The sequence below is a fragment of the Stegostoma tigrinum genome, chromosome 4 (genome assembly GCF_030684315.1).
Source record: "Stegostoma tigrinum isolate sSteTig4 chromosome 4, sSteTig4.hap1, whole genome shotgun sequence".
NCBI lineage: Eukaryota > Metazoa > Chordata > Chondrichthyes > Orectolobiformes > Stegostomatidae > Stegostoma > Stegostoma tigrinum.
Window position 1 is genome coordinate 86544881 of NC_081357.1, and position 15475 is coordinate 86560355.

General features: G+C 42.5%; 1 protein-coding gene across 17 annotated transcripts in view; it reads right to left on the minus strand.

Annotated features, from left to right (window-relative positions):
• The window catches only part of adgrb3 (adhesion G protein-coupled receptor B3), a 1393543-nt gene that overhangs the window by 1048078 nt on the left and 329990 nt on the right, over window positions 1–15475 (minus strand). For 14 of the 17 annotated variants that reach the window (XM_059645517.1, XM_059645509.1, XM_059645512.1 and 11 more), the window contains one exon: window positions 7031–7162. The exons of the other annotated variants lie outside the window; for them this stretch is intronic. In XM_059645517.1, coding sequence (XP_059501500.1) covers window positions 7031–7162 — 132 coding nt within the window. The remainder of the gene's footprint in view (window positions 1–7030; window positions 7163–15475) is intronic. 17 annotated transcript variants of the gene reach the window in all.

Below are 15475 nucleotides of genomic sequence, written 5' to 3' on the forward strand. Positions count from 1 at the left end.
CATTGCTGGTGTTCCTGTATTTCTGCTGGTCTTGTCCTTCTAGATGGAAGTGATTGTGGGTTTGGAAGATGCTGTCTGAGGAACTTTGGTGAATGTCTGCAGTGCATCTTGTAGATAGTACACACTGCTGATACTGAGCATCAGTGGTGGAAGGAGTGGATGCTTGTGGGTGCAGTGCCAATCAACCGGGCTACTTTGTCCTGGATGTTGTCAAACTTCTTGGGTGTTGTTGGGACTGCACTCATCCAGAAGAGTGGGGAGTATTCCATCATACTCCTGACTTGTGCCTTGTAGATGGTAAACATGCTTTAGGGAGTTGGGAGGTGAGTTACTTGCAGCAATATTCCCAGCCTCTGACTTGCTCTTGTAGCCACAGTGTTTATGTGGTGAGCCCAGTTGAGTTTCTGATCAATGATAACTCTCAGGATCTTGATAATGGCAGAATTCAGTGATAGTAATACCATTGAATGTCAAGGGACAGTGGATAGATTGTCACTTATTTGTGATGGGCAGGGTGTGATATTTCTACGGCATGAATGTTGCTTGTACTTGTCAGCCTAAGTTTGAATATTATCCAAAACTTGTTGCATTTGGCTACTGACTGCTTCAGTGTCTAAGGATTCATGAATGGTGCTGAACATTGTGCAATCATCTGTGAACATCCCCACTCCTGACGTCATGATGAAGGGACAGTCATTGATGAAGCAGCTGAGGCTGGTTGGGTTTAGGTGTCCTAGAACTGAGATGACTGACCTCCAACAACCATGGCCATTTTCCTGAATGTCAGGTATGATGCTAACCACTGGAGAGTTTGCCCCTGATACCTATTGATTCCAGTTTTGCCTCAGCTCCTTGATGTCAAGGGCTGTCATTCTCACTTCATCTCTGGAATTTAGCTGTTTTGTCCATGTTTGAATCAAGGCTGTAATGAGCCAGGAGCTGAGTGGCCCCGGCAGAATTCAATCTGGGCAACACTGACCAGGGTGTTGCTGAGCAGGTAATGCTTGATAGCACTGTTAAAGTCATCTTCAATCACTTTACTGATGATTGACAGTAGACTGATGGGACAGTAATTGGCCAGGTGGTATTTGTCCTGCTTTTAATGTACAGGACACACTTGGCCAATTTTCCACATTGTTGGATACACGCCAGTGTTGTAACTGTACTGGAATAGTTTGTCTAAGGGAGTGGAAAGTTCTAGAGCACAAATCTTCAGTTCTATTGCCAGAATGTTGTCAGAGCCTGTAGCTTTTGCAGTATCCAGTGCCTCCAACCATTTCTTGATATCACATGGAGTGAGTCGAATTGGCTGAAGCCTGGTATCTGCAATGCTGGAGACCACTGAACAAGGCTCAGATAGAACATTCACTTAGCACTTCAGGCCGAAGAGTGCTATGAAAGCTTCAAGCCTTAAATTTTGAACTGATGTGCTGGGCTCCTATCATTGAGGATAGGGACATTTGTGGAGCCTCCTCCTCCAGTGACTTTTTTTAATCATCGACCACCATTCATGATTGGATGTGGCAGGACTGCAGAACGTAGATATGATCTGTTGGTTTGGGTGTCACTTAGCTCTATCACTTGCTGCTTATGTTGTTTGGCATTCAAACAGTCCTGTTTTGTAGCTTCATCAGATATCTTATCTTCAGGTATGCCTTGGCATGCCCTCCTGCACTCTCCATTGAACTGGGGCTGTTCCCCTGGCTTGATCGTAATGGTTGAATGGGGGATATGCCAGGCCAAGAGGTTACAGGTTGTACTGGAGTGCAATTGTGCCACTGCTGATAGCCCACAGCGCCTAATGGATTACTAGTTTTGAGTTGCTAGATCTGTTCGTAGTCTGTCCCATTTAGCACTGTGATAGTGCCATACAACATGATGGATTTTATTCTCAATGTGAAGGCAGGGCAAGGAATGTGCTGTGGTCACTCTTTCTGGTACTGTCGTGAACAGATGTATCTCTGCAGCTGGCAGATTGGTAAGGATGATGTCAAGTATGTTTTTCCCTCTTGTTGGTTCCCTCATCCATTGCCGCAGATCCAGCCCAGCAGCTATGTCCTTTAGGACACGACCAGCTCGAACTGCAGTGCTGCTGCAGAGCCACTCTTGGTGGTGGGCATTGAAAACCCCGCCCAGAGTACATTTTGTGCCCTTGCCATCTCAGTGCTTCCTCTAAGTGTAGTTTAATATGGATGAGATAATAAAATGTGAGGCTGGATGAACACAGCAGGCCAAGCAGCATCTCAGGAGAACAAAAGTTGACGTTTCGGGCCTAGACCCTTCATCAGAGAGGGGGATGGGGAGAGGGAACTGGAATAAATAGGGAGAGAGGGGGAGGCGGACTGAAGATGGAGAGTAAAGAAGATAGGTGGAGAGAGTGTAGGTGGGGAGGTAGGGAGGGGATAGGTCAGTCCAGGGAAGACGGACAGGTCAAGGAGGTGGGATGAGGTTAGGAGGTAGCTGGGGGTGCGGCTTGGGGTGGGAGGAAGGGATGGGTGAGAGGAAGAACCGGTTAGGGAGGCAGAGGCAGGTTGGACTGGTTTTGGGATGCAGTGGGTAGAGCTGGGCTGGTTGTGTGGTGCAGTGGGGGGAGGGGACGAACTGGGCTGGTTTTGGGATGCAGTAGGGGAAGGGGAGATTTTGAAACTGGTGAAGTCCACATTGATACCATATGGCTGCAAGGTTCCCAGGCGGAATATGAGTTGCTGTTCCTGCAACCTTCGGGTGGCATCACTGTGGCACTGCAGGAGGCCCATGATGGACATGTCATCTAGAGAATGGGAGGGGGAGTGGAAATGGTTTGCGACTGGGAGGTGCAGTTGTTTGTTGCGAACTGAGCGGAGGTGTTCTGCAAAGCGGTCCCCAAGCCTCCGCTTGGTTTCCCCAATGTAGAGGAAGCCGCACCGGGTACAGTGGATGCATTATACTACATTGGCAGATGTGCAGGTGAACCTCTGCTTAATGTGGAATGTCATCTTGGGGCCTGGGATGGGGGTGAGGGAGGAGGTGTGGGGACAGGTGTAGCATTTCCTGCGGTTGCAGGGGAAGGTGCCGGGTGTGGTGGGGTTGGAGGGCAGTGTGGAGCGAACAAGGGAGTCACGGAGAGAGTGGTCTCTCCGGAAAGTTGACAGGGGAGGGGATGGAAAAATGTCTTGGGTGGTGGGGTCGGATTGTAAATGGCGGAAGTGTCGGAGGATAATGCGTTGTATCCGGAGGTTGGTAGGGTGGTGTGTGAGAACGAGGGGGATCCTCTTGGGGCGGTTGTGGCGGGGGCGGGGTGTGAGGGATGTGTTGCGGGAAATACGGGAGACGCGGTCAAGGGTCCAGTTCCCTCTCCCCATCCCCCTCTCTGATGAAGGGTCTAGGCCCGAAACGTCAGCTTTTGTGCTCCTGAGATGCTGCTTGGCCTGCTGTGTTCATCCAGCTTCACATTTTATTATCTTGGAATTCTCCAGCATCTGCAGTTCCCATTATCTCTTTAATATGGATGAGTACCACTTCATCAGCTGAGAGAGGATGGGAGATGGTAATGAGCAGGAGTTTTCCTTGTCCATATTTAACCTGAAGCCTTAAGACTTTATGGGGTCCACAGTCAATGTTAAGGGCTCTCAGGGCAACTCCCTCTCAATTGTACACCATTGTGCCATCACCTCTGCTGGCTCTGTCCTGCTGGTGAAACCGAACATATCCAGGGATGGTGATAGTGATGCTTGGGACATTGCCCGTGTGGAACGATTCTGTCAGTATGACAATGCTAGGCTGTTACTTGGCTAGTCTATGAGACAGCGCTCCCAATTTTGGCACTAATCCCCAGATGTTAGTGAGGAAGACTTTGGTGGGTTGACAGAGCCATTGTCTTTCCCAGCACGTAGGTCGATACCAGGTGATCCGCCCAGTTTCAGTTCTTTGAGAGCTTGTAGCAACTGATACAATTGAATGGCTTGCTCAGCCCTTTCAGAGGGCATTTGAGAGTCAATCATATTGCTGTGGGTCCGGAGTCACATGTAGGACAGACCAGGTGAGAATGGCAGATTTCTTTCCCTGAAGGACCTTAATGATTCAGATGGGTTGTTGCTGACAGCTTACAATTATTTCATGGTCATCAGTGGATTCTTAATTCCAAATTTTTCTTTTTATTGAATTTAAATTCCGCCATCTGCCATGGCAGGATTCAAACCTAGGTCTCCAGAACATTATCTAGATAATTGGATTAGTAGTCCGATGACATATATATTTCTTATAGCTTATATATTATATCGTACAATGTAATTTCACCTTCCTTCTTCCTTAGCTCCAACCAAATTGATTCTGTTCTTGAGCTAAATGAAACATCCCCTTTCTCCTGTACTGCAATGATCTCCTTATCCAAAATGACACCCATCTTTCTTCTCCATTGTAACCATGAATATTTAAAAACCCTTTTTGCCATTCCTTCAGCCACAGCATCACAATCCAAAAATGTGTACCCTGGTATGATTTTCTGATATTCTCTATTGGTTTCACACCCTAGCTGAGTTACTTTAAGCCCTCCCCAAAGCACTAGCAAAATGGCCCACAAGGAACTTATTCTCAGCTCTGTTTAGGTGCAATATATCTGGCTTGTCCAACTCCATTGGAGCCAGTGCTTGCATCCCAGAAATTTAAAGACTTCCTTACCACATCTTCTTCCTAGCCAAGCATTCATTTGTCTTAGCCTTCTATTTCTATATTTACTTGTACATGGCACTGGGAATTATTCAGAGGTAACAAATTTAGAGGTCCTGCTTGCTAATTTTCTGCTTAGTTTCCTGAATTCCGATTGCAGAATAACTTCTACCGTCCTACCATTTGTCATTCATACTCAATGCAGATCACGATCTCTGACCATTTGTCTTTTCCCAGAAGAATGCTTCTGCAGCCATTCTATGACATCCCTAACACCAGAGAGGCAACAAATCATCTTGGTGTCACATTTATGAGTGCATAAGTGCCTCTTGATTCCTATAGATGAAGAATCCTCCTTCATTACCACCTTTCTGCACTTACAGCATATTTTTAAAAAATGAGTAATTCAGAAATTACGGTGAGTAGCACATCTCCTGTCTCCCCAAAACCTATCCTTTACCTAGAAGGTATAAGTCAGTAATGCGATAGAATATTCACCAGTTGCCTGGATGAACACAGTTCCAACAACACTCAAGATATCTGTGACCATCCAGGTCAAAGCAGCCCATTTGATTGGTATCCTGTACACTACCTTCAACATTCACTCCTTTCACTACTGATGCTCCGTAGCAACAGTATGTACCATCTACAAGATACAGTGCAGCAACTCATTAAGTTTCCTTTGATATCACTTTCCAAAGCCACAACAACTACTATTTGGAAGGTCAAGGGCATGGGATCACTACCACCTGTCATTCTGTTTGAAGACACTCAGCGTCCTGATTTGGACATATGCCACCACTTCTTCATTGTTGTTGGGTCACAATACTTCTATATCGTTCTTTGATAGAACAGTAGGAGGATTTAAATCCCAACTATACTAACAACTCAAGAAGGCCACCACTTTCACAAGGGTATTTGAGGAGGGGGTGAACATGCTAAGCTTGCCAGTGACACTCACATTCCATAAAATAATTAAAGTGTTGTATAGTTTAGAAGCTAGGTTAGAACAGGTTGAAGGAGCCGGGTAGAGGGAAGGATGTAAGAAGTGAGAATTCAACTATCTTCCTTATAGAAGTGAATGCTTCAATAGTTCCTCCTTTCTACATGTAAACAAGCAATTGGCCTGACACTTCCCCCAGTTCAACATCTTACTCTCTTAAATAGCCATCAGTTGATATCATTCGCTGTGCTGTTACCGGTTTGTACGGAATCAGGAACAAACTCTTTGCACAAAGCTTGACTACAGTGCAGCTAATTCATTTGTTTGAACTGGGACATCCGTGATATTAATGAACTCTACCAGCATGCTATTCCTTGGAGTTGGTGCATTACCATTCCCTGCAGAAGGAATTGAGCCAGTTGGCTGAAGGCTTTTAGTGAGATGTATTTGGGATCTACTCTATTGTATTGTAGCCTGAATAGGTCATTTCCATTGTACTGATAGCCTCCCATGACCATTGTAGCTTATGCCTGAAAAGACAAGGCTGAGGGGTTATTTAATGGAGCTCTTTTAGATTATAAGGGAGTGTTGATAGAGTAGATATAGAGATGATTTCATTTATAGAAGAGTTTAAAACTTGTGTCCATAATTGTAAGAAAGTCACAGGGAAAGCCAATAGGAAATTCAGGAGAAATGTCTTTAATTGGTTTGAAAGTGGAGTTTGTTACCATATTGAGATGAACACTGAAGGATTTAAGATAGATAAAGCTGTGTAAAAACATGGGAGGGAAAGGAATGGAAAGAGACACTGAAAGAGTGAGATTAACAGGGCTGAAAACATCAACACTAGAATGGACCAGCTTGGCTGCATGGTCTGTGCCCGTACTGTAAATCCCATGTAATTTTGCACCAAATACTGAACTAGCTGGAACTGGCATCATGCTGAAAGAAAACATCTTTATTTATACAGATCTGTCCTTATTAATGGGGTCTCCCTCAGTTATACCTAATGATCTGTCAAGGAGCAAACCTGTAGACAGTAACCTGATTCATCAGCATGTCGAGTTGGATGATACAGGAAGCTTGACTAGAAGCCTTAGGCTTTGATAGTGTAACCCAGACATTTGTTAGCCTGTATATAGGATCTGCATCACTGGGGCTTGGCTAACCAAACAGTTGTAGTTGCCAAACACTGTAGAACAAAACATCATTTCCCACACAAGCAAATGGAAAGCATTGTTCTACAGGTCAGAATACTTTACAAGGGCTTTAGTAACTCCTATAACTGGTCCTGTTCAGAGAGTCATCTTTCATTATAATTATGTTGTGAGACTAATCTCGAGCTATAGCAGCTGAGGGAGGGGTTATATTGGACCTCAGTCTTGACAATAGGGGCCTGCACTTTTTCTCTCACCACCATTCTGCAACCAGACTGTCACTCACCCAGTGCCACTTCCTCATTCTGCACAACCCTCTGAGGTGCAGGTACCTGTCTCCGTGCTCGGCATAGTTGGTGCTGCGAAGACTTGGCTTTCTCAGAGTCACAAAACGTTCTGGCTTTCAGATGTCCCAGGCCTACAGAAGAAGAGCACATCAGAATGGTGCCGCTGAGGAGCACTCTCAAATAGTCCTTGCAATGTCAATTTAAATCTTGCTATATTCCAGTGGTTTGGTGTGTATTTATGTGTCAGTAAGTCAGAGTACTGGAACACAGTAGAAATAGCCTCTTTCCTCTGGTACCCCAGTGAATTCATTAAGTTGAAAGCCAATCTTGATCAATGGACTACAGGCCTTGTTGCATTTGGAAAACTCCTTCCAATCTATTATGGGTTAGAATTTCTACGTTCATTGGCCAAATGGCATACCACTGCTCCTCACCTCTACATTCTATGGCTATGACTAATGGATTAAGGAGGACCAGCAGACATGAATTGAAACTCTAAAAGACTAAGGACTGACTGGACGTTAAGTGATTCCTAGCCTTTCAAATGCACTGGAATGAATGATCCACTAGTGTGCTGGGTGCTGAGCTTTAATGCTTTCAAGTGGGAAATGGACTGCTTCCTGAGCTTGACTGAATTGTCTGAAGGGTGGTCTCTCTCAGCTGTCTAATATCTGTACCAATCGGTACAGGCATATTGGAGTTTCCATTTATAATGCCATTGTAATGGGGTCAGTCTTGAGATCCTTTTTTCAGTTTTTTTTCTACTTTTTTACTGAAGGTAGAAAAATAGATTTATGACATTAAAATTTCAGGAATCACTCTAAATTCTCATGTAAAAGTCGTTTTTTTTTGTTTTAGGACCAAATTTTTAGGCAACTTGAAGGAGTCAATTTTACATGGATGATACTTTTGAGGTGCAAAATCAGAAATTGCTAAAAAAAACTCAAGAGGTCTGGAAGCATCTGTGGGGAGAAAGCAGTTTTCATGTTTCAGGTCCACTGCCCTTCTTCACATTGCCTTTTTGCATTCTGAAAAAGAGTCAGTGGACCGGAAATGTCAATTTTGCTTTCACTCCACAGGTGCCACCAGACAGACTGAGTTTTTCCAGCAATTAATGATTTTATTTTGGATTTCCAGCACCTGAAGGTCTTTGCTTCTTTCTTTAACATTTTGAGGGAATGTTATCCATGCTGGGTCTTTGGAATAGCTGATAATGGACGCCGTCCATTGTGCTTAATTCAGCAGGTCCCCACTGTTCAAGGACTACCAGGATTTCTGATGTTTAAGTAAAGAGAAATTGTCAAAAAAAAGACTCACCACACTGAATTCGCAAGTCCTGCTTCTACAACTGATTCAAGTTAAACGAAAAATTAAGGCTTTTGGGAGATAAATTACACATTTGCAGTTATAAAGTCATGAAGTCATACAGTAGGGAAACAGACTTCAACCAGTCCACGCCAACCATGTTCCCAAACTAAACTAGTCCCACATGTCTGCATTTGGCCCAGATCCCTCCAAACCCATCCAATTCCTGCACTTGTACAAATGTCTTTTGAAATTATAATTGTACCAACATCCACCACTTTCTCTGGCAGTTCATTCCACTCACAAACTACACTCTGTGTAAAAATATTGCCCCTTATGTCCTTTACAAATCTTTTTCCTCTCACCTTAAAAATATGATCTCTAGTTTTGAATTCCCTTACCTTAGGAAAAAAGGCCCTTGTCTTTCACCTTACCTGTGCGCTTCATGATTTTATAAACCTCAGAAAGGTCACTCCTTAACTTCCTATGCTCCACTGAAAAAAAATCCCAGACTATTTTAATAATTCAACCTTCCATTCCTGGCAACATCTTGGTAAATGTTTTCTGAACCCTGTCCAGTTTAATAACATCCTTCCTATAACAGGGTAACCAGAACTGCAAATGGTACTCCAGAAGTGGCCTCACCAACATCTTGTACAACCTCAACATGATATCCCTGACCCTATACTCAAAGTGCTGGTCAATGAGGCAAGCAGACTAAATGCCTTCTTAACCACCCTGACTACCTGTGATGCAAATTTCAAAGATTTGTGTAGCTGAAACTCTAAGTCTCTGAACTACAACACTATCCAGTGCACTGCTATTATTGTACAAGTCCTGTCTTAGTCTGTATAAAATACAATACCTCACACTTATCCAAATTAAACTCCATCTGGCACTCCGCAGCACATTGACCCAATTGATCAAGATCTCTTTGTAATCTTAGATAACATTTGTTTCTGAACACTATACCACCAATTTTGGTGTCATATGCAAACTTACAAACCATGCCTCCTATATTCTCATCCAAATCAGTAATGTAAAAGACAAACAAAAGTGGACCCAGCACCAATCCCTATAGAACACTGCTGGTCACAAGCCTCCAGTCCAAAAAAGAGTTTCTGTACACATGATCAAGTATTACTGGAAGATATACAATACATGCACAAAGACCATCTAGGTAGGGATACAAAATGTTACAGAACTAAGATAGATGGAGTTGAAATAGATCATTGATGATCAAATAGAATAGCAGAACAGACATAAAGAACTGAAAGCCTCCTCCTGTTTCTATGATCAGTGAAACTGTATAGGCAACGGTTTACAGAACTGACAAACGCACGACAAATGAAACAAAATATTCAAAGTAAATAGCCAAGTGGGAAATTTTATAAAAACCCTCATGTAATGCACCTTGAGCTCCCACAAAGTACAGGCACAAGCATATCCAGTCTCGCATTTAACAGCTTCTTTTAAATTGCTTACCTCGAAGCAGTCAGTGGTGAAAGGTTGAATTGCTAAGTTTTAAATACTTTTAAATACTTTAAATACTATAAATCCTTCATACCCTTCAATGTGCCAAAGAAAATTAGCTGATTTAGCTTTTCTAAATCTGTGTCCTCCCCACAAGTGAAATGAACAGAGCTATTTTTGGTGGTTAACACATTGGTCCTTCTCCGCCTGATCTTAACATCCTAACTTCTATTGTTATTGGTGACTATACCTTCAGTTACCTAAGAAACCTCCAAATTCTGGGACACACCCCATCTAAATCCTTTATCTCAGCATCTCTCTCCTCTTTCAACAATCTCTTTACAATCTCTTAAAACCTTTTTGCTCAACTGTCCAATACCTGTATATGTGGCTAAGGCTCACATTTAATTTTACCTTTGCTTTTGGGTAGCAATTGACTACGTTGAAGACATGTTGTGAACAGGCCATCAAAGTTGATTGTGTTTCTCTTTTCATAACTATTGTTGGGAGTTCTGAGAATTTTCCAAAGATTTCTTGCCTTATATTTTAGATCTCCAGCATCCACAGTATTTGGCTGTTCTTCGTGTTCCCATTATCATTACTGGCATCATTATCCCTTCCTATGTATCTCTGCAACTAAAGGTTCTTCCAATAAGCTTAGTTTTGACATTATCCAAGCTAAAAACTATCCTTTTCCCCTCTTCGTTCTACTAATTGTCAACCATTGCTGCTGGGACTAATGGGTGAAATTTCCACTCAATGAACTTGAGTAAAAAGAAGGTTGCTGTATAACATAGATACAAGTTAATCCGTTCATTGAATCATTTTTTACTTATTTATTTCAACTGAACATCATAACTCCCATTACTTTGGACAGCCAAAATTGAAAGATTAATCTTACTCAAATAAGGCTAACATTACTGGGCCAAACTACTTAATCCAAAGCTAGATTTTTATTTTAAAAAGCCCCCTTTCAGAATAGATACAAAAAAATTGCATAATAATGTTTGAAGGAGATCAGAACCTCTCCAAAAAAATGAATTGACGAGTTCCTCAATGAGATGATCCCCGCAATCTTACTTATCTCTCCATTATTATTGCCTCTACAATGCCATGGTCGGGAGGAGGTCATTCAACCCATCATGCCTGTGATGTTTGTCAGAAAGGCTGATTATATTTGTGTCTTCTCCTGCTTATCAGAACATAAGGAATAGGAACAGAAGTTGGTCATTCAGATCCTTAAGCTTGCTCCACCATTCAACAAGATCATGGCTGATCTGTCCCAGGCCTCAACTTCTCTTTCATACCAGCTCATCACAGGCTTCAACTCTATGATATTTCACAAATCTATTCACCACTTATTTAAATACTTCATTAAGCGAACCTCCACACTCACTATGTTAGAGAAATCCAAGCACTTATTACCTTCTTGGAGAAGAAATTCCCTCATTCTCAATTTTTAAAAACTGTTCCCTTATTCCAAACCTTTATCCCTGAATTTGAGATTCCTCCACTAGTGGAAGTATCATCTCAATATCTACCTTGTCAAGTCCCCTCAAAACCTTCTTTTTTTCTTGTAAGGCCTTCCTCTATAGCTCTGCTTTACTCGTTTTAAGTTTTTACCTATTCTGTTTTCAAATTCCTAATGAACCTGCGTCCACTACTCTTTTAGATAGTGCATTTCAGACAGCAACAACTCACTGTTTAAAAAAAAAGAAATCTCATTTCTCTTTGGATATTTTGTTAATTACTTCAAAAAATTTTCCACTCTTTTTCTCATTAAGATGCAAACATAAAGTTTATTTCCTTACTGGCTGATTCATGTTCCTTTCAACTCTTTTCTTTCTTTATAAGTAGGCAGTCCTTCCACATTATAAACAATGAAATGTCACCTTTGTTTCTAATCAAAGGAAATGCCATAACCTTCACTCCTTAACTTGGAATCATCAACACTAAAAGCAAAAATTGTGCATGAAATGTTAGCAAACAAATAGACTTTGCATTCTGAAAATTTTTCGAAGGATGAAAATAACATATGGTTTATTTTGAAATAATTAGTAGTTAGAATACTATAATAATTTTTGGCAGAGTGCTTTCTCTCACTTTAATAAGTAATCTCCTCTGACGTTGTAAGTGGAGAGTCCATATCCAACTCAATAGCCAGTTCAATCAGGGTTCGTGAGCAAGGGCCAACTGTTCCCAAACTGGCAGAAATATAAGCAATGTGATAAACAGCACGTACAGGAGAGGTAAAAATAAAGACATATGTATGGAAGAGAGGGAAAGGACCTCAAGAGAGGAGGATGCAAGCAACAACAGAAGAAAGATGAGGGGAAAGGATCTAAGGAGAAGACAACAGAATAAAGCAGTGATGAAAGAAAAATGAAAAGAAGGGAGGAACAAAAAGATAAGGAGAGAATGGGTAGGCAAGAGGTGGAGCAGAGAAAGAAAGCACTTGGGAAAAGGTGGAGAGCGAGATTGTTTGGAGAACAGGAAAAGTTGGACAGGGAGAGGGAAGACGAAGGGGAAACATCTGGTAAGGTTGGGAAGAGGAAGAAGGAGACAGATAATTTGTGGAAATAAGATGGCAGAATCAGACAAGAGGACAGCTTTCATGTGAAGTCGCAACAAGGGAATTGGAAGGTCAGAAGGCGGATCAAATGAGAGTGAGGTAAGTGGACAAAGAGAAAGAGAGGTGGAATGGGGAAAAATAAAGGAGGGGACAGGGTGAGAAGTTGGAATTTGGATGAAGAAATGGAAGATTTGAATAGTAGGAGGTTACGGATGTGAAAGAAAAGCAAGGATATTGGAAGGGAAAATGAGGGAAGGTGATAAAAATGAGAGATGGATAAGCCTGTTGAAACATGATAATAGAACAAAAGTAAGTGGAAAAGATGGTTTTATATTTGAATTGAAATTCCCCTCACTTTAATAAATAATCTCTTCTGATGTTGCTCATGGAAGGTCCAAATCCAACTGAATACCCAGTTCAATCAAAGTTTCTGAGCAGGAACTAACTAACCTTAAAGTAGGAGGAACATCCGGTTGGTGGCAATGAGAGGATGGTGTGACAGATTTTGAATGTTTAATGGCGATGAAGTGACAGTTTATTTTCCTGGGGTCAATCACCTGATCAGCGTTGCAAAGGTCAGTATTGTTGCCCAGTGATTGGGTTTTTCTGTTCCTCAAATAATAACAGCTGCTCAGCTGGGAAGAGGGCGGGGGTACATGCTTCAAAATTTGCCTCAAAAAGTGGCTAAATTCTAAATTAAACTATCCTAATCAAAGGTGTTACAATCAGAACACGTGGAGGGGTGATGAGGGCCCAAAAAGCACTTCTTAAAACGAGAAAGGCTACTGTTGAGAGATCAGGTAAAAGTGTTCTGGCTATATAGAAGGGTTCAAATGCCATTGAGTGAAGAAGAGCAAAGCTTACAGACACCAAAACAAATACTCTTGGGTGAAATGCATGGAGGTCTAATGATCAACCCTCTTAGACTTACAGGATGGCCCTGTGCTAGTGGTCATTCTGCACTTTGTATAAGTTTCTGCTGAATGCTGTATATCCTATCTTTGAAAAAGTATTTTATTCCAGAATTTTGTGCCAACCTGCTGATCCACTCCCAGAGTTCTGGATCATACCAGCGCAGAGTCAGGACTACACCCACCGCTAAATATTTGGCACTCATGAATTTTCCAGCACCACACTCCCATCTTCTGTACTGCTACTCAAACCAACATGTCTCCAAGAGGCTGGTCATCCTGGTAATGTATGAGAACCACCGTAGCTTGGGTGTATGGTTTGTGAAGGTAACTCTTTGTCAATGGGACAGGGCTTTTTAATGATTTACTTGAATGGCTTATTCAAAGCAAACAGGTGCTGAGTCTGAAACTGGGCATACATGCAGAATGTCTCTTGCATCAATACTAATTTTGAAGGTCATCTCATCAGAAGGTACAGTCAGTAGAAAAATTTTGAAGGTACTGTACAAACAAAAGGTACAGGCAAAGGGTACAGGCAGCAGGCGCATAAAGAGCATACAGGCAATGCTAACGGAAAGTAGAGAGAGAGAGAATGCAGGGAATGGATACAGATATTACAGATTGAAGAGGCACAGGGTAGAGACAGAGAATAGAGGCAGATAGAACATACATGCAGTGAGTACAGATAGAGAGTTCCAACAGTAATGTGTTGGGAAACCCACAAAAGAAGACTCAGAGGGTTCAGATGTACTGATTATAGTGGGGCTTACAAAGGGCTGGAGAGGGGCAATCTTGACTGGCGAAGATGCTATCAGAAAGGAGCACATCACAGGGAGAGTGTGATGGAAAGGGTACTGAGGTGAGAGATGCTCAAAAGAATCCACTAAAGACACAAAATGCATTAAATATTTCATTTTAGACAATTGTTGGAGCTTACCTCCCAATTTCCCTTGTTTTGAAGCAGATTTGTAGCTTGGGTTGTGGTGTTGAGATTGATTGGCTCGCCGAGCTGGTTTCTTGTTTTGCGGACATTTTGTTACCGTACTAGGTAACATCCTCCGTGCAGCCTTTGATGAGGCGTCGGTGTGTTCTCCCACTTCGGTTTTAAACTCTGGGGTCCGTCGAGATGGTTTGCCTCATTTCCAGTTTTCCTTCTTAGTGGAATGTATATTGGGCCGAGTTCACTATGTTTATTAATAGCATGCTTTGTGGAGTGCGAGGCTTCTAGGAATTCTCGTGCCTGTCTCTGCTTAGCTTGTTCCAGGATTTTGGTGCTATTCCAGTCAAAATGGTGATTCTCCTTGTCCATGTGGATTGAGATGAGTGAGTACTGGTTAGGTCTTTTTGTAGCCAGTTGGTGTTCATGTTCCCTTGTTGTTAGTTTCCTTCCTGTTTGTCTGATGTAGTGTTTCTCAATGTCACTGCAGTGGATCATGTAGATGACATTGGTCCTGCCCATAGCAGGGAGTGGGTCTTTAGTTCGGGTGAGCAGTTGTCGTCGGGTTGATATGGGCTTGTGTGCCACTCTGATGTCCAGTGGTCATAGGAGTCTTTTGGTAAGTCCTGACGTGTTTCTGATGTAGGGTAGTATGATGAGTGTGTTGGGATGTGCAGTATCTTTCTGATGTTGTTCGTGTAGGCATCTTCTGACCCAGCTTTTTGGATATCCATTATCCTTGAACACTTGGAAGAGGTATTTGTCTTCCTCCTGGCGTAGTTCCATGTTGCAGCAGTGTGTTGTTGCCCTTTTAAATAGTGTTCGCAGACAGCTTCATTTGTGTGTGCTGGGATGGTTACTGTTGAAGTTTAGTACCTGGTCTGTGTGTGTAGCTTTTTGGTGTACTTTACAAAAGTTTTTTTTTTACCAACATGGTAACGAAACATCTGCGAAACAAGAAATCAGCACGCCGAGCCAACCAACCTCAACAATTTCCCTTGTGCTGAAGATTATCAAGGCACATGTTGGCAGGTCCGTAGCACCATACAGTGATAGAGTGTTACAGCCTGCAACTACACACACTGAGCTCCTTCCATGCCTTCCTCAGGACAGTTAGATTAGATCAGTCATTCCCTACAGTGTGGAAACGGGTCCTTCGGCCCAACAAGTTCACACCGCCCCTTGCAGCATCCCACCCAGATCCATCCCCCAAAAACCCACACATCCCTGAACACCACGGGCAATT